Source organism: Condylura cristata, unplaced genomic scaffold (assembly GCF_000260355.1).
Source record: "Condylura cristata isolate star-nosed mole 26May11 unplaced genomic scaffold, ConCri1.0 scaffold00023, whole genome shotgun sequence".
In the NCBI taxonomy this organism is placed as follows: domain Eukaryota; kingdom Metazoa; phylum Chordata; class Mammalia; order Eulipotyphla; family Talpidae; genus Condylura; species Condylura cristata.
Window position 1 is genome coordinate 35,131,868 of NW_004567124.1, and position 23,802 is coordinate 35,155,669.

Below are 23,802 nucleotides of genomic sequence, written 5' to 3' on the forward strand. Positions count from 1 at the left end.
ATCCTTTGCTAACATTTTTAAAAGTAATTTCTATTTTTTGTAGTTCCAAATTTAATAAAAATTGTAAGAGAAGTGTAAAGAACTAGATTTACCAAAATTGCTAATTTTGTCTCTTTTCTCTTACCATGTTCTTTCTTGTTTTCTATTTGTATATAAAATAGAACATATGAAAAATACATACACATGTATACACACATATATACAGACACATATAAGTGTGTTCATGTTACTTCCCCCATGAGAATATTTGAAATGATCATATTCCTTCATGCCTAAACACATAAGTGTTATATATTCTAAGGATAAGGATATATAAGTACAATTCAGTTATCAAAATTTAGAAATTTAACATTCATACAATACTATTATGTAATTCTTTGTGTGTATTCAAAGTTTGTCATCTTTCTAGTATAGTTTTTGTTTTCATTTTTCTCTTGACTTATTTGGTTGTCAAATCTCCTTGGTCTCCTTCATCCTGCAACAATTCCTTAGCCTTTCTGTGTCTTCCTTAATGTTGCTGTATTTTCCCTAAAATTTTACTGATTTGCTTATATTTTACATAAAAGTACAATTTGGCAGTACAGTTTCATACCTCCATATGTGTACAGGCTTCCCTCAATCTTAGTCAAAGCTCCAGTGCCAGCACCCTCTCTGCCTCCCAACTTTGCCATTTCTGAAGATTATAAAACAGTTATTTTGAGGAGTCCCTTAATTTGGGTAGTGATTCTTCACCTCAGATTTTGGCACAGTATCACATGAATGTTTCTTTCTCAGTAACTCACATCACGAAGAATATGATATCAGTTTGTTCTGTTATTGGTCATGTTAACTTTGATCACATGATAAATAAAGAGCATTATCAGATTTTTCTATTTAATAATTTGCTGAAACATACTGAACATTCAATATGTGAATACCCTATACTTGGTCAAACTGCTACCAACAAGTTTTAACATCTGTTGATAACATTCGTAAAAGATTTGTGAGGAAATGAATTACAGAAAAAATGCACAGAAAAATGCACAAACATATGTAAAAATAAACTTCTAAAAAATTAGAAAAAAAATTATTATTGCTCTTATTTATTTTGATGTTCAAGTTGTCCCAGATAAGCAGTGGAAGCTCCTTTACAACGGTTTTTGTGTCATTTGATGTGTCGCTATTATTCTTTTAAGTATTTCTGTCCAAAGCTCCAGTTGCAGTAACAACTTTCTAGCTTCATCTAAAACTTTCCCTGACTCATTTCTTTTTCTGAGTTTGTCACACAGGCTGGGACCTCAGTTTTGAACGATGTTGAATGAAAGTTGTGATGGTGTGGACACATTTCTTTCTTTTACTATTACACTACTTATGATGTTTGATGTAGTTTATAAAAAATTTTTATTGTGGATGTGCTTTTCCCCCCCATATGAGGATGAACAAATATCTTTCCTCTTTATTTATGTTAGTATGGTGAATTGCCTTTATTGATTTGAAAGTTTTAAGTCATTCCTGAAATTAACACAATTTGGTTGTGACATCTTTACCTAATTTGATTTGTATTTGTATATGTTATTTTTTACATGTTTTCTCTCGAAAGAGTTCAAACTGATAGTTTACTTTTCTTGTCATGTTAGGTTCAGATATCAAGGACACGTAGACTTCATAAATTGAGTTGAGATACATTCCTTTTTATTCTCTGAAAGAATTTAGTGTAAATTTTTGCTTAGGTGAATATGAGATCACAGTCCAGTGAATCCTATCCAGTCTAGATTTTCTCTAGTGGTTTCAACTTTTGAATAATATTCATATTTTCTGTTTCATGCTAAATTTGTTAAGTTGTGTTTTTCAAGTATTTTTTCCATTTCACCAAAACTTGCAAGTTAATTGATATATTATTTATAATATACTTTTTAATGTCTGGAGATTGTACAATCTGTAACGATGCTCCGTTTTTATTCTTGATGATTACTTTTACCTTTTTTCTTTTCGCTTGATCAGTCTTGCTAAGGGGTGTTTGGTATTTTCAGTTCATTTATAGTTTTTTTTTTTATGTTTGTTTCCTATTATTTTCTTCTTGCCTTTGGATTTCTTTGGTCTTATTCTGTTTGTAGCTTCTTGAAATCGAGTTGTAGATGATTGATTTGCAGCTTATTTTCTATTATGTCATTTAAGACTAGTCACTTTAAACATGACTTTGACTCCCCACAAGTTACTTTTGAGTAATCTGAAAATATTCCATAATTTCCATTGTGATGACTTCTTTGATCTGTAAGTTATTTAGAAATATATTGCTTAATTTTCAGACAATACAGGAATTCATCTGGCTATCTCTTTTTGATCTTTCTGTGCTTTGAAATTTAGTGAGATCTGTTTTATGATGTAGGAAGTAGCCATTTTGAAAAGACCTATACACATGACAAGAATGTGTATTAAATCTTGGTGAGGGCTCAGTTTTGGCTCTGTCAGATAGCTCAGCTTTTAATTATTTAATTAATTTATTTTTAAAGGTTTACTTATTTATGCTTGCAGAGCTGGGGTACAGGCCAGAGGTGAGAGGGATGAGAGGATTCACCAGATGAGGGAGCAGAAAAGATGAAGTACACTGCTGAGGGGAGCAGCGGGTGGGTCAGGAGAGGTCTGCTGTGCCATGTGAGTCACCTCCCTGGCACATGCTAATGCTAATGCTGAGTGCTGCGATAGCTTCATAGTGCTGGGACTCAACCCTTGTGCCACCAGCTCTTAAATTATGTTCCAGGTTGCTCTGTAATACTTAGTTTTAAAAAAAAATTGTTTATTGTCTGCCAGCTTCTCCTTTCAGGTGTAGTCCCCCAAAATTCACATTACCAAATCACCCATGTACCATTGTCCCTTGTGTAAGAACACATTCCCTCCCCTGTTTTGAGCACTCTCTCTACCCCTTCCCTGCATAGTGTCTCTGATTAATAGTTGCCTGTTAATTTGTTTTTTAATTTATTATAATTTTTTTCTGGGCCCTTCCTTGGTTCCCCTACATTCCTCCTATAAATAAAACTATCTGTTATTTTTCTTTTTCCCTTCTGACTTATTTCACTGAGCATAATCCCTTCCAGCTCCATCCATGTCTCTGCAAATGGCATGAGTTTATCTTTTTTGATTGCTGAATAGTATTCCATCGTGTGTGTGGAATCTTTTTGACCCAGTCATCTATTTTTGGACATTTGGGTAGCTTCCATATCTTCCTGTTGTAAATAGTGCTGCAGCTATTCTTTTGAATTAATGTTTTGTGTCCTTTGAGTAGACTCCTAGAAGTGAAGTGAAGTTGCTGGCCATCTAGCAGCTCCATTTTTAGTAGTTTGAGGAACCTCCACACAGCTTTCCATAATGGTTGGACCAGTTTGCATTCCCACCGCATTCTCACCAACATTTGTTGTTGCTATATTTTTAATATGTGCCATTCTCATTGGTATAAGGTGGTATCTCATTGTGGTTTTGATTTACATTTCGCTGATGACAAGTGATGTTGCACATTTTTTCATATGCCAGTTAGCCATTTGCATTTCATCTTTGCAGAAGTGCCTATTTTTTTTTCTGCCCATTTCTTGACTGGATTGTTTACTTTGCTTTTGTTGAGTTGTGTGAGTTCTGTATACCTTTGTTAACAGTCCGTTATCAGTGGTATTGTTGTTTTGCTATACAGAAGCTTTTTAATTTGATGGAGTCCTAGCTTTTCATCTTCCCTTTCCCATTCTTTGCTTTAGGGGATATGTCTTTAAAGATGTTACTGAGATGTACATCATGTAGTGTTTTGCCTATATTTTCTCCTACATATGTTACGGTTTCAGGTCTTATGTGCAAGTCTTTTGACCATTTTGAGTTGGTTTTTGTGCATGGTGTGAGGTAGTAGTCTAGCTTCATTTTTTTTTTTTTTGCATGTAACAGTCCAGTTTTCCCAGCACCATTTATTGAACAAACTATCCTTGTTCCATTGCATATTCTTTGAACCCTTGTCAAATATTAATTGTTCATTAAGAGTTTACCTCTGGGTTTTCTATTCAATTCCATTGGTTTGTATGTCTGTTTTTTGTTTCAGTACCATACTATTCTAATTATTAGGGCGTTGTAGGATAGTTTGAAGCTTGGGTGTGTGTGATACCTCCGTTTTCCTTTTTCATCAGGATAGCTTTGTCTATTCAAGGTTTTTTTTGTGGTTCCATATGAATTTCATAAATATTCTATCTCTTTGAATAATGTCATTGAGCAGTATTCAATCTGTAAATTGCTTTTGATAGGATGGCCATTTTGATAATGTTAATTCTCCTGATCTATGAGCAGGGGATATTTTTCCTTTTTTTTTTATTATATTAGTTTATTTTTACACATTTTTGTGCATTTTTCCATCTCAGTTGCAATCCCCTTGAGTTTCCCATCACCAAATCACCCACGTGCCATCACCCTAGTCCAGTGCATTTTCTTTTTCAGGATTTATTTATTTATTTATGCTTTTCAGAACTGGGGTACAGGCCAGAGATACAGATACAGGGGCAGGCAGTGAGAGGATTCACCAGAGACAGTGGGGAGCAGAACAGGCTGACTGATGAAGTACACTGCTGAGGGGAGCAGCAGGCAGTTCAGGAGAGGTCTATCACACCATGTGAGTCACCACTGGGGCAGGCAGGAATCGAACTCATGCTGAAGTGGCTTTAGCTTCTTAGTACTCCCTTTTGCACCACGAGGGAGGGCCCTCTTTCCATTTTTTTTTTTTTATTTTTGTATCTTCTGTTTCTTTTAACAATGTTTTATAATTTTCTTTGTGTAAATCTCTTCACCTCTTTTGTCAGGTTTATTCTCAGGTATTTGAATTTTTTTGTTTCCTTTATAAAATGGACGGTTTTCTTGATCTCTTCTTCAGATTTAGTTTGCATATAGGAAGGCTACTGATTTTTGTGTTTTGACTTTGTATCCTTTACTTTACTAAACTGGTTGATTATTTTGATTAGTTTTTCTGTGCAGTTCTTAGGATTCTCTCGATATATTACCATATCATCAGCAAACACTGATAGTTTTACTTCATCTATTCAGGCTTCTTATGTGTCTGTCTCTTTTCTTATTGATCAGTCTGGGACTTCCAGAATTATGTGAAAAGCAGTGATGAGATTAGAAATCCTTGTCTGTTCAAAATCTTAGGGACAACACTTCCAGCTTTTCACCTTTGAGAATGGTATTGGCTATGGGTTTGTCGTATACATTCCTTCAAGCCTGAGAATTTTGAGCGCCTTCATCATCTATGGATGTTGAACTTGGTCAAATGCTTTCTTAGCATCTAGTGATATAATCACATGATTTTTCTTTTTCTTTTTTTTGATGTGTTGGATTACATGAATTGATACTCAGTTGTTGAACCATCCTTGTGCTCCTGGAATAAATCCCACTTGATCATGGTGAGAATCATTTTGTTACATTGTTGGGTTCTGTTGGCTACAATTTTATTGAGGATTTTTTGCATCAGTGTTCGGTAGAGAAATTGGACTATAGTTTTACTTTTTTTCTATTATCCTTGTTGGGTGTTGGTATTAGTGTAAGATTGACATCACAAAGTGTATTTGTTATGATTCCTTCCTTCTCAATTTTTGCAAGAGTTAATTGTAAGATAGGCACTTGTAATGAATTGTAAGATAGTTCATTTCTGAATGTTTGGTAGAATTCATTTGTGAAGCTTCTGGTCCTGGGCTTTGTTTTTGGGCAGGGATTTGGTTACCATTTCAGTTTCACTTCTTGTAATTGGTCTGTTTAGGTGTTCCGTTTCTTCTTTATTTAGCTTTGGATGATCATATTGTTCTAGAAATTTGTACTTCTCTTACTGTGTTGAATTTGTTTGCATATAACTTTTTATAGTTACCTCATTTTTTGATTTCTGCTGGATCTGTTGTAATTTCTCCTCTTTCATTTATGATCCTATTTATTATTTATGATCCTTTTATTTATGTTTTCTCCAGTTTTTTTTTTCTCTGTAAGTCTGGCTAGAGGTTTGTCTATTTTGTTTATTTTTCCAAAGGACCAATTTTTGGTTTCACTGAAATTTTGTGATTTTTTTTAAACTTCTATTTCATTTATTTCTGCATTGATTTTTACTATTTCCTTCTATTGGTATTCAGGTTTTTCTTGTTATTTTTCTAGTAATTTGAGATGGGAAGTTAGGTTGTTGAAATTCCTTCTTGTTTCTTGATATGAGCCTGACTTGCTATATACCTTCCTCTTATTACTGATTTTGCTATGTCCCATACATTTGGCATGTTGTGTCCTTACTGTCATTTATTTCAAAGTATTTAAAAATTTTTTTTTTGATCTTCTCTTTAATGCAATGGTCTTCCAGTAGTCTGGGTTTCAGTCTCCATGAACGGGGGGTACCTTGTTTTCTTTTCATGGTTTTCTTTCAGTTGATGCCTTTATAGAGAAGACAGTTGGTATGATTTGATCTCTTGCTTTGTTGATGCCTTTTTGTGTGTGTGGCCAAATCCATGACATATCCTGGAGAATGATCTGTGTGACCTTGAGAATAATGTGTACTGGGATGTATTAGTGTAGCATCCTATAAATGTCTGTTAAGCCCTAGAGGTCTATCTAGGTCCTTATTCCTAGCCCTATTGATGAGCTTATTCTAAGATTTATATAGAAATGTAAAAACACTCAGGATAGCCAAAATAAATTTGGAAAAAAAAAAGGATAAATTTCCATGGTTTTCAAATTTCAGAACTTACAATAAAGTTGTAGTTACTAAGACAGTCTAATACTGAGATAAGGATAAAAATACATCAGTGGAATAGATTTTGAGTCTATCAGTAAATTTTTATATTTCAGGCCATTCACTAAAGAAAGGGTAGTGACCTTCACAGATGGTACTGGGACAATGGTATATCTTCGTGAACTCAGATCCCCAACTGTAACCGTGTGCAAATTATTAACTTAAATTGGATCATAGACTTAAAAGTAAAATCTAAAATAATAAAAAACTTGGGAAAAAAAAACCCAGAAAATAAAATCTCCAGCAGGGAAAGATTGAGATAGTCAAAGTTTTCTTACGAGGAAAGTATGACACCAGCAGTTTGTCTATGGGAGAAAATATTGATAGGCTCTAGGGCCCTTGTTTTATTTTTGCTCGGTTGTTCTGTTCATTGGGGTGAAAGGTGTGTTAAAAGTCTCCTACTACATATGTATTTTCTCTAATGTATGTTTTCAGAGATGATAATAAATGATATATTTTGGTGCTCCTCATTTGGTGAGTGTATGTTGATGAGTATTAATGATCTCTTGTGCCTTTAATCAAGATGTAATATCCATCTGTGTCTCTTTTACTTTTTTTTTTGTTTGAAGTCTATTTTAACTATGTAAGTATAGCTGTTCTGCCTTCTTTTTTGGTCCATTTGCTTGTAGGATTATTTCCCAGTCTTTTACTTTAATTCTGTGTTTATCTCTTGTATTTTGTAGTTAAGTGTTTTCTGGAGGCCGCAGAAGTTTGGGTTCTATTTCTTAATCCAGCCTACTACTCTGTGTCTTTTTATTGATGAGTTTAATCCATTTATATTTAGAGTTAATGTTGATTAACACCGGCAACCATATATTAGCCATTTTGTTTGCCTTTTTGTGATTCTCTTCTTTATGCTGTTCTTTCTATTTATTACTTTATTTTGCTTTTAGAATTTCTTGTGTTGTTTTTTTTTTTTTTGAATATTGGTTTAGTAGCACCAAGTTTCTGGAGATATTGTTTATCTGAGAAGGTTTTTATTTTTCCTTCATAGAGGAAGGAGAGCTCTGTGGAGTAGAGGGTTTGTGGTTAGAATTTGCTGACTTGGGAGTTTGTTAAATATTTTTGCTGGTAGTGTATCTTCAGAGAATTCTAGTGTCACCTAATTGGTTTTCCTTCATAAGTTATCTATTTCTTTGCCCCGTCAGTTTCATTATTTTTTCCTCGTCTTGGACCTTTGGAAACTTTACTTGTAATTTTGTGTTTTGCCATAGTTTTCCTTTGATCGTGATAATTGATGTTCTTGTAGCTTTTTGTATGTTCATTTTCATTTCTTTATGTTTGTTAAGTTCTCTTCAGTTATTTCCTTGAATAGCTTCTCAATTCCTTTGTCTCTGTAAGGTGTTGCCCATACAAGTGGTCTTAGAAAAGAGAGGTTTATTGAGGCCAGTAGCCAGATGGGACTCCAAGGGAGGAGGGACCGCCCCAAAGGAGTGCAGGGGGATAATTTATACAAAGGGTTGGGGGCGGTTTGCAGCTCAGAACAGCCTAGGACTTCAGGGCCCAAGGGACCCCCAATCTGCTAATCAGGAATGTGGGTGGATGTGGGTGGATTCCTGTTGCCATGACATCTGCCTCCTCCTGGACACTATTAGTCATTTAAGGCATGGTCTGGAGGCCCTTCTGACCCCCCTGCCTGGGCTGGCCTAACAGTCGGTCTCCTCATCTTATGGTAATCCTATGACTTTGTTTCCTCATGGTATCAGATAGTTCTCAAAAGGTTTCTTCATTCTTGTTATTTGTACTTCTTTTTCCTTTCTCTTTCTTTTAAATATCTGTATCTTTAAGAGTACTTATTCACTCCTCCTTTTCTCTCATTCTATTATTGTGGCTCTCTCCCTAATTCTTTAGTTTCTCTGCTAAACTCTAAATATCCTTGAGCTACTTTATTTTCTTCCTCTGTTTATTGATATTCTTACCTCTGTGTTTTCTCTTGACTCTTGTTTTCATTGTGGTCTTTTTGAATTCTGGAGGTTGACTGTCTGTGGTGTATTATTCCCAGAAGGGCCTGCTTGATCTTTTATAATTTTTCTTTCTTCCCATTGTTAGCCTTTGCCTTTGTTCTGTTCATAATGTCCCTGTATGACTGGTGCTGGTGGGCACAACTTCTGATTTCTTTTGCTCAGGTGTGGCTGTGTCTGCTAGTAGCTGAGCTGATGTGACTTGATATACATCTGGACACTTGGACATTCTTCTGTTAGGGTTGGTGTTGTTCTAAGCTGTGCTTTGCACCAGGAGCCCCTGGTTTTTCAGTTCCCACTGTGTATGATGGGATCAAACATCTCAGCCTGTGCTAATTGATAGTCTTGTGTGGAGTATTGTACCTTCAGACACACGCTGAAGCCAAGTCCACTGGAGGTGCCTGCAGTCTGGGTGGGATGTATTTCACTGTTGAACTGTTAGGTCCTTCTAGACATGTCTCAGTAGAAAACCAGGATCAAATGAGATCATGGAGCGAAAGTAGGGATGAGAGGAAAGAGAAGGATGATACAGAAATGTGGAAGGAAAAATGTTAGGAGAAAGAGGAAGCAGCTAGATAGGGGAAAGAGAAAAGAGGAGGAGGAGGGGATGTAGCAGAAGAAAACAAAGTAGTGATGGTCATTTTGAAGAAGAGAAACAAGAAAGTGAAGATCAGAAAACAGATATAAGAGAGAGGGAAACACATAACAGACAGTGAACTGGCTAATAAACACACACACAAACGGATGGGGGAGAATTGCTTGTTGGGACTCTGATGATTCCCAGTGAGCTAATCATTGTTGTTTAGTCCAGTCTGCTGAGGCCCACAGTAGGGCTGAATAGGATAGTCTTCCCAGGGTGGGTAAATCTACAAAGGAAAAAAAAAAGCACAAATGGGCCAAAATAATTGCAGCTGTGGGTGAGGGAAGATTGGCACACCTGGGCCATGAGGTAACTGCTTCCTCACCTTTCACTGCCTGGACCCCTCAGATGTCTCAGGATTTTCTTGTCTTGTCTTCAAACTTTTCCTCCCTTCTAGATGTAGTGTGCCAGCTGCTTAAAGAGGTGTGTTAACATAATTTCATTTTTTGCTTATATGTTACTAGGTACATATGTATTTACAATTGTTATATATAATTGTTATAAAAGGTTGAATCTTTTATCATTATGAAGTACCACTCTATGTGTTTAGAAGTAATTCTTGCTTTAAAGTCAGCTTTGTTTAATACTGATACAGAAAGCATTCTTTTGGCTAAAATTTGTGTGGTGTTTCCTTTTCTCCATTCTTTTATTTTTAAGTTTGTCCCTTTTAAACAATATATAATTACTTACTTAAATGCAGTTTGACAAATTTTCCTTTTAATTGTGTTTTATTATGCTTCATGTTCTTAATGTATTTTAGAGCTGCCAAACTGTTGTTTTCTGTCTCTCAGTTTATCTTTCATCTTCTCTGCTTTCTTCTTTTGCATTACTTAAATGTTTTAAATTCCACTCTTCTTGTTTGCTAATTACTTTTATTCTTTTGGTGACTATCCTAGATTTTTTTTTTTAAATAAACTAACTTACCTTGTTTTTTTGTCTGTAGTCTAATGGGCTCAGGAACTGAGTTATATTGTCATTTTTCTGCAAGAGTGACTATGAGATTTTTTTTTTTACTCTAGAAAAGGCTAGTGGTTTTATTTTTCTAGTAAACCCTCTTATTATTTTATAATATATAGCTTTCATCATTCTTCATTTTTGTACAGTGTATGCTTTTTCATCTCAGTTATAACCCCCATGGAATTCTTATCACCAGTTCACCAGTGTGCCCACCCCTATTTTGATCCTGCTCCCTTCTCCCCCTGTAGAATGTCTCTGGTCTGTAGTTGTTTTTTGATTTTAGTTTTTACTTTATTATAATTACTCCCCCCACCCTGACTCCTTACACTCTTCTTATGAGTGAAAACATTGGTATTTTTTTTCTTCCTGGTTTATTTCTAACTAAGCACGATCCCTTTCATTTGCATCCATGTTGCTGCAAATGGCATGAGTTTATCTTTTTTGATTGCTGAGTAATATTCCATCACGCATATATACCACGGCTTCTTTATCCAATCATGTATTTTTGGGCATTTGGGTTGATTCCATATCTTACCTGTTGTAAGCAGTGCTGCGATAAACATAGGGATGCAGATGTCCTTTTGAATTAATGTTTTTGTGTCCTTTGGTTAGATACCTAAGAGTGGAATTGTTGAATCATATGGAAGTTGCATTTTTAGCAGTTTGAAAAACCTCCAAACAGTATTCTATAGTGGTTGGATGTGGTGCACTCTCTGCCAACAGAAAGACACCAGGATATATCTTCTTCTGGACCCTTTATTCTTCTCCCTCGCGCGCGCCCTCCTCTTTCGCGCTTGCTTGCTTGCTTCTCCCATTTGCTCTAGCTTGCCTCCTCCCTGCTCCCCCCCCCTCCGTTATGGCAGTTGCTTAAATAGCATTCATTGACCAATCAGAACACTGCTCAGGTGTACATTGGCCAATCAGAGCACTGCTCACATGTACAACAACCATATTTGGTCAGGACACACAACGAGCATACATTGATCACGCGGAAGCATATCCAATAAGATTTAACTTCCTTATACAGGTGGGTGTTGGCGTATTTTGTTTTTCCTGGCTAAAGGCCAGGCGCCATTTTGGCTGCTGAATCATGGGGCTGGGGTCCAGGGCACCCCGACAGTTGGACCCTTTTGCATTCCCACCTGCAGTTTACTCCTAAACTTTTTCTCCACATCCTCGCCAACATTTGTTGTTGATAGTTTTTTAAATTATGTGCCATTCTCACTGATGTAAGATGGTATCTTATTGTGGTTTTAATTTGCATTTCCCTGATTATGAGTGATGTTGAAATTTTTTCATATGTCTGTTGGCTGTTTGCATTTCCTCTTTGGAGAAGTGTCTTATTAGCTCTTTTGCCTGTTTTTGATGGGGTTGTTCACTTAAAGACTTGTGGCTTTAGTGAACACTTAGTTGTCTCAATCTGTTATGATTTATGCCTGAAATGATAGTGGCTTGAATTTGGGTGATATTAGTGAAATAGTAGTTTCAAGATATTTATAGGAGATAAAATTGGTAAGATTTGGTATAACTGCTCCAGCAAAGGTCCTAAAACAGAATAACTCATGTAATAGTGAAGTTTATTTTTTTTTTTTGTATTATTCCAGACAGCCTCAGATAACTAGGGTTTTACCTTTTAGAATGGTGTGACCTATCAGTAAGAACTGAGAATGTTGTTATATATTACTGGACAAAATCCTAACTCATCATTTCCAAATGTTAGGAAAATTTTCTATCTTAGGTAAGTTTCGTGTTTTGTAAAATCTCTTAAGTACTACTTTTCTTAGAATTTTACGGTACTATAGGTGCTCACTAGTTGGCATTCTTACCTTTATACTACTTAAGATATGAAGGACTTTAGTAGTGGAAATTTGAGAGGTTTTTCCTGATTTGGAAAGATAGAAATCTTTCTCTTTATGGATAGATTTTTTTGAGGTATCTTTGGCTTACATCATTATACATGATTTAGAGGTAGGGGATCACCTCCTGTCGGTGTGTATTACCACACCACACTCACCATAAATTGTATAGAAACTTTTATGAAGTAAAAATTTAAATAATTTTTGATACTATTTCAAGATTATGAGCAAAGTTGCTAAAAGTAGAATTGTATAGATTTCTTTCTTAAAATCTAGGAGAGAGATAAGTTAACATTTCTTTTCCTAATCTGGGAGTTTGTTTAAAAAATGCATATGCTCTTTGGTGAACTGTCTGGATACTTGCTTTATTAGATTATATCCTGAACTAGTTGAACATAAAAATTTTCTTACTCTTAAACTCACACTTAAGCTTTTAATGAATGATTTGCAATTTGAATAGACCACTGTAAAATCTCTTTGTGACACTAGGTGGCACACTCTGTCTTTAGATACTCTGTCTTTCGATGAAAATATGCACATTTTTGTCTCCTGGAAGGAAAAAGCTAGATGAGAAACTCTTTGAAATAAAACATTATTTTAAACATATGCATAATATCTGTAATATTTAAAGTATGTCAGACTCATCTATTGCATTTTAAACCCTAAAACTTAGATTATACAGCTACATTTATAGCATCTTAGTGTACTTAAGATGCTACTGACATTTTCTAAGAAAAACAAGTAATTAAATTTGAGTTGTTACTGAAAAGTGTCCATTTATCTCATATCACAAAAAACGTCTGTGCTTTTAAAATTGAAATATTTTTTGTGATATATTGTAGTAATATGGGTGTTACAGATTTCGTGTTTAGAGTGAGAACCAAGTACTGAACTGTTTGCCTTTTCCTTGAATGTATAGGTGTGAATGCTATTTAAAAAAATAATGTGGCAAAATTTATGGTAGAACTGAAATGTATATAGAAGAAAGGACTGAGATTTAAGGTTTTCTGGTATAACATTATTACAATATTGCTATCTTTTGATCATTTTAGTTCCTGGAAACTCATTGCTTTATGAAGAGTTTTGAGTTAAAATATTATGTTTAGAACAACTAATTTATGCTCTAATAACTTTTTATATATCTATATCTATATATTGATATATCTACCTATAAGTTTTGTTAAAATTGCATGAGAGGAATTATCTGAAAAAACTGAAATGTAGGCTACTTAATTTAAATTTGTTCATCTAACCCGGAAGTAATAGTAATACTTCTTGGTTAAAACAACGCACAGTGTGGCATGATATTGGCTGAATGAAGTTGCTGTGCTTTACTCCTCCATATATTTATAACCAAAATCACCTAAACAAAAAAAAATGACCTTTAAATGATAAATGGATGATTGCTGTGTGAGTCCTTAGTGATGACACAGTAGAAGGAGATAGGAAAAACTGTCCTTAAACTATATTTGGAATGATGCAGGAGCCGTGCAATCCATGGGAGGGCATGGTGGCTACTCTATGTGTGAAGGATTCACATTTATGTTAGAGACTTTAAATCTGGAACTATCCTGGAGAAGGGAGTACAAAGAGGGTATCCAGGATGGAGTATTCTGCTGAGACCTATAGGAAAAACAGATGCAGAATGGTGATTGTCACCTTGACCCTGTGACTCCTCATTAGGCATTCTTAGAACCCAAACTGGTGGGGAGGACTAGATGGGATTACCTGTGTCTTCTTACCGAAGGAGCTGTTATTTGCAGTCTGTGGCTCTGTTATGCAAAACATCTGCCTTACCTCCACCCAGGACCAAAACCCTGGCATACTGTCATTAACTAGAGTTCAAAGCATGTGCATCTTAACAACAGTTGCAACTGTCCTACTGTAAGGCAGGAACCATATATATGCCTTGTGACCCTGCTGTATCTTTTGTTAAACCACAGCTTAGCGGTTGAGGCTGGTATAAGATTGTTTGAGAAGTATTGACTGAGGAGTTGACCTAGGGTAAGGGATCACTGTGGATCCCCACCATCTAATTCTGGTACCTGTAACACTAGGATGCTTGAACTGTTGGTGATCAGTGGAGGTGATCTTTTAGTACCCTACTGCCCCTTTTCCTATCTACTTCCCCTGAAAGACAATTCCCTAGTCATCTAAATTGGTGCATGTGCTTTGGTTTACAATATACCTAGTGATCCTGGATCAAAAATTTGAGGTTATACCCAGCTACTTGTGAACAGGGTATAATCCTAACTTATTACAACCAAGAAGGGAAACTCCTTATTATAACCGATAACAATTAAAAATGAAGACACGGGACTATGGTGATGGCACACGGGTGATTCGGTGATGGGAAGCCCACGGGGATTACAATTGAGATAAAAACAAAAAAGTGTACAAAATGATGTAAAAATAAACTTGTTATATTTTTTAAAAAAAGAAGAGACAGGAAAACATACCACAAGTGCCAGAATAATAAGAATCAGAGAAAAGTCTCAGTCCAGCAGACCTGAAATCTACCTGTTACAGAATTTAAGGTGACAGTTATAACATGCTTCTCAAATTACGGGAAAAAATGGTTGATCAAAAATAGGAACACAGTAAAGACAGGAGAAGTGAGATTGCTACAAATAGATTTTGTAGCATAGAATTAATGGATGGAAAAATACTGTGACTAAATTAAAAAATGTAATAGTCTCAATCAATAGTAGACATGCAAGGATTGGGTAGAATTAGTGAATTTGAATATACAGTGGGGGAGAACACACAGAACAACAAAGAGAAAAAAGAATAATTAAAGCAATATAAGTCCTTTTCAGGATAATTTAAAGAGAAAAATACGTTTCATGGAAATTAAGGAAAAGTAGGAAGAGAAGGCAAAGTTTAAAGAAATAATAGCTGAAGGTCACTTTAATCTGGAAAGGAATCATTATCTTCTGATCCAAGTTACCCAAAGAGTTGAAACAAAGTAGCGTTAGATACTAAGACACATTATAATTAAACTGTTAAAATCTAATGTTAGGAGAGGAATATTAAAAATATCATGAGAAAGAAGAATAATATATAAGGAAACAACTATCGAAATGTCTGTGGACTTCTCAGTGGAAACCTTGCAGTTAGGAAGGGAATGACAGGAAATATTTAAAGTATACTCAAATAAAAAGATGAACTTATGCCAATTATAGCAACATGGATAGAGCTTAAAGGATAATGCTAAGTGAAATAAGTCAGAAGGAGAAAGGTAAATACTCGATCATATCACTAAATTAATAGGCAGGTAAGGATGAAATAAAAACTAATCCTTGTTAGCTGACTAAAGAACTGAAGCACCAACGAGCTGTGTGTGTGTGCATGTGTGTGTGGTGGGGGAGTAGTGAAGAACAAAGAGGGAAGAAAGCACAATGGTCTATGGTGGTAGTAGACTGTGGGTAAGATGGTGATGGGTATATGATGTAATACCTGATAGGAAGACCCCAATATTACCTCAGCTAACTAAATATACATATTACAAATATTTTCAGCATAGAATACATTACCCTGCCAGACTATCATGCAATGTATAATAGAAGTATGGTAAAGAACCTTACAGAAAAACAAATGAAAGGAATTTATCAGTACCACACTTGACTTTAAAGAAGTACTAAAGGGGTTGTTATAAAGCAAAACCAAAACTAGAGGAAACTGACCTAAATTTCACAAGCTAGAGGAGGAGGACAAAGAAAAAATTCAGTATAGCAAGTTCGAGATCAAACTAATGAATTGCGCAAAAATATAGCCTGTCATTCACAAACCTCATTATAATCCTCAAACAAGAATTAATAGACAGTACTCATAAGATAATGAAATTAGAACCTAAGCAAAACATAAAAGGAAGATGTCAGAACAATTAAACAAAGCCAAAAAATGCCAAATAACAAAATAACAATAAATACTTATGTCTCAGTAATCACCTTAAATATAAGTAGCTCAAATTAAAAATAGACTAGTAATTCTGAAAACACTTTCTTCATTAGAGTAAAGCAGATAGTTAAATATGGTTTAGACAATGATAGGAGTTTTTTACTTTTGGAAAAAAAACAATTTAAAATAAAGGGGAAAGGTTAAAATGAACTTGAGGTATAGTACTGAAATCAGAGATGTCAGTATAAACTCACAGTTTTGAATTTATCTGTACAGCTAGACACAGACGTATATATGGCTTATAAGGGGTATGTGTCCATACAGTTCCTAATATCTCTCATGTATATTTGGTCTATTACCGTGTGTTTCTTTTGTGACTGGGGTTTGGGATACCAGTTATCTAAGAACTTAATGGCTTGGGACATCCAAGATGGCTCAGTGGATGGTAACTGTCAACAAGGTGTTTACCAGTATTACCAACCAGAGTGCTATCTCTACCTAAGTCCACTGGTTTCTTGGTGTGACACCTAGGCTTCCAGAGTGACGATCCAAGAGAGAATTTAAGAGAATCTAAAACTTCTTGTGACCTACTCTTAGAAGTCGTACATTGTCTGCCTCATCCAGCTTGTTAAAAAACAAGTTATAGAGCCAGGTACAGAGGAAGGGAACCATATAAGGGCATCTACAGCAGCCATTGTGATTTAGTAAGGAAAAGGGGATGTTGTTGGAAACTAGGTACCATATTCATTAAATCATTTTTTTTTTTGCTCTTACATGTTTGATTCACCCATTTGAATTGAAACGGGCATGAAATAGTTTGAATTTTAAAATTTACCATCTAAACATGTCAGTTAAATTATTTAAAACCAAATAGCTTAGAAATAAATGTGGAGTGGAAATTTACGTTAGCATTAACTTTGGGGCAAATAATTTTCTAAAATATTTTATGTAGTCATGAACTCTCAGGGGGCTATGTAGCATATTTGTAAAATCTGGGCTTTTCCACACTTTAATCTTTGACCTATTGATATGTGAAAAAAGTAAACAATGGTGTTTGTGTTCTTTAGGATACATTTTCAAACCATACTTTGCATTTATTCTGAAAATAATTTAAGTCACAAAACTTAGTTTTTATAGAATTTAAGATCTGCGACTGACACTGCATCTGCTTAGCCAGTATTTTGACTCCAAATTAGGTTGTTTCTTTTCTGACAAAATCTGAGAAATATTGAATTTATCTGCCAAAATATATTTCATATGTTGACTAATCTATAGTACTCTCTTTTTTGTACATAGGCTTCATTCCAGCGATCCAATAGTCATGACAAAGTGAGGAGAATAGTTGCAGAGGAGGGTCGGACAGCAAGAAACCTTATAGCCTGGAGTGTTCCACTAGAAAACAAAGATGATGATGGTGTGTATAAAAAAATTAGTTTTTTTTTTTTTATCAATTAGAAGATCATATTTAGTCCTAAATAGGAGATACACTGAAAACTATTTGCAAATAGAATGCTTGTGCATATTAGTGTGTATTAAGAAATACTTCTTACTGCTTTTTTTTTGCTTTTTTTTTTATCGTTAACATGCTTTTATGAAAGTTATCGCTAGTTTTACTTTCTCACATGGGAATGAAATTGGGCTTGTTATTACTGATTAGTATTTTTAAGTTATAGGATATGTAGCTTTTTCTTTTGTTACTCTTTAAAAAATGTTTTAAAAATTCACTACTTGACATGATAAGATAGGCTTTAATGTACTACTTTTTAAAATAAAAGGTAAATATATTTCTTTAGTTCTCATTTTCATTATTTGAACTTAAAAAATCTTCTCAATCTTTTCACTTTAATGGCTAAGAGCAGTGTGAGCCCTACTTGGATCCTGGGGATCTAAAAGGTTGAATGGAGGGATACAGAAACATTAGACAGTGGGCTCTTGTGCCAAAGAGCCCTCACTTTGACAGTTTCCAAAGATTAAGTGTTTAGAGTATAGAGTATTCTCTATTCTAGATTGCATGTGTCTTTTTATGCTTAGATTCAGTTATGTATTTTTGGAGGAATTTCTGTAGAATTTATTTTGTGCCCTTTTCAAAAGTGTGTAAGAGGAAGATGAGGTTGATTGTCTAGTTATTAGTGTTATCAACTTTAATCACTTGGCTAAGTAATTTTTTTCTTTGAATTAATAAGTAATTTCTGGTAAGATAATTTGAGACTCTAAATATCCTGTTTCTCTTGAAACAGTCTACCCACTACTTTTAGTTTCCACTGATGAGTTTTAGCTAAAAAAGGTATTACTTTGGTGATTACAAAAGGTGGTTTCCCCATCACATTTATCCTTCTACATTTGTTAGTTGACATTATATTGTAAGGAAGCACTTCTGTCCCCCCCCCCCTGCTTTGTATGTATGTATGAATTTTTTTATTTTAAAATACTCAATGTGGACCTAAATACTTCAGAGACCTATATTCTTGGAATAATCACATTTCAAATAAAATTATTTTCATAGTATAATTTTCCAAAAGAATAGAATTTCATGGTGGAAAATTTGCATCTCCTAAAAGTTGTATTCTTAAAATTATTTGACTGAAATGATTAAAATGTGTATTAAAATTGAAATGACTTGTGGTTTTTTTATTTAATGAGTTATATTCTAGCACCACTTTGATGCTTAAATTATTTGAGACTATTCTAGTTGTTTTCTTCTCAACCATCTTAGTCTTTTAGAATACCTTCTTACACAGAGGATGTTTCAAGTAATATCAGAGCTAACCCATTTTATTTTGTATTTATTTCATACTTTCTTACATTATAATTTTATTTTAAATTTTATTTTCTCAAATTAAAAAAATTGAAATAACATTGCATTAGAGCATTATGTAAGTTTCAGGTATGTATCATTGAAAATTAGCATCTGTATATACAACATGTATTCACTACTAAGAGTCCAGTTGTATTTTTCACCATACAGTTGACTTCTTTAACTCTATTTACCCACTTGTCTTCTCTTTTCCTGTCTAGTAGCCATTAAAATACTTTGGTAGTGTAGGAGGTAATGTATCAGTATCATATTTCTTCTTTTTACATTTAGGTCTCATATAGTATGCGGTATGGATCTAATTTTACCTTTTTTCATATGGGTGTCAAGTTTCACCAACATCACTTATTATAACATCTGTCTTTACATATGGAATGAATTTCCATATGCACTTGTGTTCTATTTAATTAGCCTGTTTATCTAACTTGTGTTGAACCACACTAATTTAATTATGTTTTGTACACTAAACATAATGTATAAAATATTTTAAAAATCTGTTTGGATCAGTTTTCTCTTGTAGCTTTTCTTTGTCAGTATTCCTAGATATTTTTGGAGAGCAATTATTTTGAATCACTATAACTATTAGAGGGGGAAATTAAATGTATTATTTATTTTAAATTGAGATATAATTGACATAGAATTTATATTTCTAGCAAAAATTCTTTCTAGCTAAAATTTTCCTCAGAAGCTTATTTTGTTGAGAGAAATATATATCGTTTCTTTGGTTTTAGTCTGTTCTTTGTTTTGTTTCCTCTGGTACTTGTTCAAAGTTGGCTATTCTACAAAACCTGCTAGTACCTTGTTCTCTATAATGAAAAGATGAACAAAGGGCTATAGGTGAGTGTAGAGTTCTCTGTCTTCACCCTTGGTAGAACAGTGAAGGAGGCTATGTGCAGCAAAGTTGTTACTCAGTACCTGTGCACAATCACTCATTTGTACTGCTGCTTTTTACTGTGGTTGGGAATCTGACTCCTGATTGTTTTGCAGAAAGAAAATTATTTTGTTGTAATTTATCGAATTTTATTCTTATTTTGAATTGTTCTCAAGATTGTAATAGTTACAAAATATTATAAGTAATTAGTGTTTTTTCAGAAGATGTATGTTGAGTGTAAAAATAAAAGAACTAAAAATCTCCCTTTTCAAAATGAAACTGTATTTCATAAATCAGATTGAACAAAACATTGAGGTTTTATATGGTAAAAAATATATTTTTAATTTTATTGTTGAAATTAAATTGGTTTCAAGAAAGAATTTCAGATCTGTGTATAAGTTGAGGAATATCACTAACTTGATCTTGTTTTTAAATTGTCAGAATAGCTGTCTTTTTAAAGAAGTTGATTTACTCCTGTTCAATTAAGTATTTATGGGAGTTTGGAAATCTGATTTTGTTTTGGTTCTGTAGTTCATATTGACCATGTACTTATTCTTTAGAAGGAGATTATATATTAGCGTGAATGATTTAATAGTTCCATTTTATCTATTTATTGTTCTTTATATTTATCTGTTTATTCTTATATTGAAGGAAAACCTAAATGTCATACTGGTGGAAAATCAAAGAGGACAATACAAGGCACTCATAAAAGTACTAAACAGGTATGGCATATACAAATTTTATTTACTAAGTTTTCATTTCAGTTATAAAATCTAATTTTCCAGTTTTTGGAAGTTTGCATTTTCATGTAAAAATTATTTCTTTCTTTACAAATATATATATTTAGTGTTATATGTTTAAGTGGTACTAAATAATTTACAAATACTTACTTCATTCTTACAGTGCCCTTTGATGCAGGCTTTATTACCTTTGTTTACAAATGAGAAAGTTGAGAGTGGTTACTTGCTAGTAAGTAACACAGGTGAGATTTGAACACAGACTATTAATTTACAGTTTAAGGCTCTTCTCTGCTGCACATCCCATATTTTCTTTTTAAAGATTTGTTTATTTATACATACAGGAACTTAATTACAGGCCAGAGGTGAGGGGGCTTATAGGGTTCACCAGACACAGAGTAGGGGGCAGAACAGACAGATCTACTGAAATACACTGCTGAGGGGAGCAGTGGGTGAGACAGGAGAGGTCTGCTGCATCATCTCGGTCACCTCCCTGGCCAGAGGTAGAACTCATGCTGCAGTGGCTGTGGATAGCTTCATAATGCTATGCTTTCTGACCTTATGTCACCAGGTAAGACTCCAGTCCATGTTTGTGAGTTTTTCTATGACCTGTTTTGTTCATAATTCCTTTAGTTTGTAGTAAAGAAACATTGACACCATACATTTTCCAATTGCTCTGCTAAAATTTTAGAGAACACAAGTGTGCCTTATTTTTTTAAAATATTTTTACTCTAATTACAGTTAAGGCTTTAATCCATAGTTACTTTCTCTGAGCTCTTCATTTCTATTGTTTTAATCTGATGTTGTTAAAATAACATATCATTTGATTATATAACTCCAAAACTCATATAAGGTGAAACTGGGATTATATCAAGGTGTCATTGTGAATTCTTAAAAAAAAATACCCTCAGGGCCCTCCCTGGTGGCGCAGCGGGTTAAAGCACAGCACTAAGAAGCTGAAGCCACTTCCGCATGAGTTCGATCCCCGCCTGCCCCGGAGGTGACCACATGGCGTGGCAGACCTCTCCTGACCCGCCCGCTGCTCCCCTCAGCAGTGTACTTCCTCGATCTGCCTGTTCTGCTTCCCACTCTGTCTCTGGTGAATCCTCTCACCCTCCACATCTCTGGCCTGTACCCCAGTTCTGTATGAATAAATAAAAATCAAAAAAAAAAATCCCCTCATACACAGAACCATCAATGATACCTTTGTTTTAATTAAAAATGATAGAATCTTCAGTAATAAGTTAAACGTCTCTGTGAATCAGAAATAAAACAAACACATACACTGACAGATAAGTGGTTTTGAGGACACAAACTTTTTTTTTAGTAATATAATAGTTTATTTTTACATAATTTTGTGCCTTTTCCCATTTCAATTGTAATCCCCATGGGCTTTCCATCACCAGATCACCTGTGTACCATCACCATAGTGCAGTGCACTTCCTTCCCCCCTCCGTTTATGATCCCATTTCCCATTCCACCCGGTAAAATGTCTCTGGTACATAGTTGTTCATTATTATTATTATTATTTTATCCCCTGGTCCTTTATACTCCTGCTATGAGTGAAACCATCTGGTATTTTTCCTTTTCTTTCTGGCTTATTTCACTAAGCATGATCTTTTCCAGCTCCATCCATACTGCTGCAAAAGACATGTGTTTATTTTTTTTTTGTTGCGGAGTAATATTCCATTGTGTATATGTACCACATCTTTTTAATCCAGTCATCCACTTTAGGGCCTTTGGGCTGTTTCCATGTCTTTCCATTGTAAATAAAGCAACAATAATCATGGGGGTGCAGGTGTCTTTCTGAATCAGTGTTTTTCTGTGGGACTCAAGCTTTTTAAATGTTATAATCTATGGAGTAAGGGAAGCTAAAATGACCTGATTGTGTTGAGGAAATAGACCCATTATAAAACGTTAGCCTTGTGCAGGATTCTTCCCTAGGACACCAAAAAAAAAAGCAACAACCAGTCTGGGGTTGTTCCCTGTGATAACTGGTATCTGGAGCTATCAAAGGAAATGGCCCTCTGATTTAGGATTGAAGGGTAAGAGTTTTAAAACTGCAATAAAAGACCTCTGGAAGTGGGACTCTAAGGGTGCCAGATGATGGTAACCCTTAACTAGTACATATGGGGGTGAGGGTTAGTAAAGTGAAAAAAATTAGAAGAAAATTAGACTCAAAATAAGCCTATAAAGTAAAATATCAGAGCACATGAGAAAATAAGTGTCATAAAATGTAAACAACCCATTCCACAAATGAGGGCATTTATTCCTGAAGTAATGAAATGAATGTACAATTTTTTGAAGAGGACTTTCAAATAAATGAGCTTCATTTCTCAAGAGACAGACTAAATATAAAGCAAAAAGAAATTATAAGATAAAATGTAAATGGAGATCATTTTTGAATATTCAGAGGTAAAAGTAAACTATTTAAAATGCTGGAAATTTAAGTGTCAGTAAAGTTTAGAAGCAGGGGAATAATGGAATAAATTATGTATGGGGCAAAGATTAATCACAGAGAATTTTTCAATTTGGTGATTCTGCTGAGGAAATTTGGAACATAACTCAGAGAACTAAAGAGAGAAATTAAGGGGAAGAATTTAAGATTGAGAAATTCTAATGTATGTTTTCTAAGACTATTGAAAATAGAGAATAGTTGGCATAAATAATTAAATAATAATGAAAAGTTTACTTTCTGAGTTTTAAAGAACTCTAATGTCTAACTGTAGAACTCATAAGGGTAAATAAAAATAGATTAACCACCAAGACTTATGTTAGAGAATTTTCAGAGTATTAAAGTTAAGGAAAAATACCATGAAATAAACAAAATCAGATAAGAGTTACAGATTAATAACTTTGTGAACTAAAAATAACAGTAGAGCCATATTTTCAAAGATATAAGGCAAAATAGCTTTTATTTTTAGTATCAATTTTTTTTTTTTGATGAAGTACCATTGTTTTATGTCCTTGTTAATATTTTCACAGTATAGGTTTTTTCACTTCTTGTGTGGTAACTATAACTCCCACCACCAAAGTATCCATATTCTTCTACCATAGTCCACTGTGCTCTCTACACTGTCCCCGTGTGAACCTCTCCTCTCCATCCCCCTATCTCATGCCTCAGATCCACAGTCAGCTTTTCAGTGTTGATTTAAAAGTTTGTCTTTATCTGACCCTTTGTTTGTTTTCTTTATATTCCTCATATAAGTGACATCTGTAGTGTATTTTTTCTTTGGCATAATCACTTCTAGCCCCAACCATATTGCCACAAATGGCTTAAGTTTATTTATTTATTTTGATGAGTATTT

The 23,802-nt window shown here is 34.3% G+C and overlaps 1 protein-coding gene across 4 annotated transcripts in view; it reads left to right on the plus strand.

Annotated features, from left to right (window-relative positions):
- SCAPER (S-phase cyclin A-associated protein in the ER) overlaps nucleotides 1–23,802 on the plus strand; it is a 398,115-nt gene that overhangs the window by 11,370 nt on the left and 362,943 nt on the right. For all 4 annotated transcript variants that reach the window (XM_004688004.2, XM_004688005.2, XM_012728648.1 and 1 more), the window contains exons 2-3: nucleotides 17,371–17,488; nucleotides 20,409–20,479. In XM_004688004.2, the coding sequence (XP_004688061.1) occupies nucleotides 17,371–17,488; nucleotides 20,409–20,479 (189 nt within the window). The remainder of the gene's footprint in view (nucleotides 1–17,370; nucleotides 17,489–20,408; nucleotides 20,480–23,802) is intronic.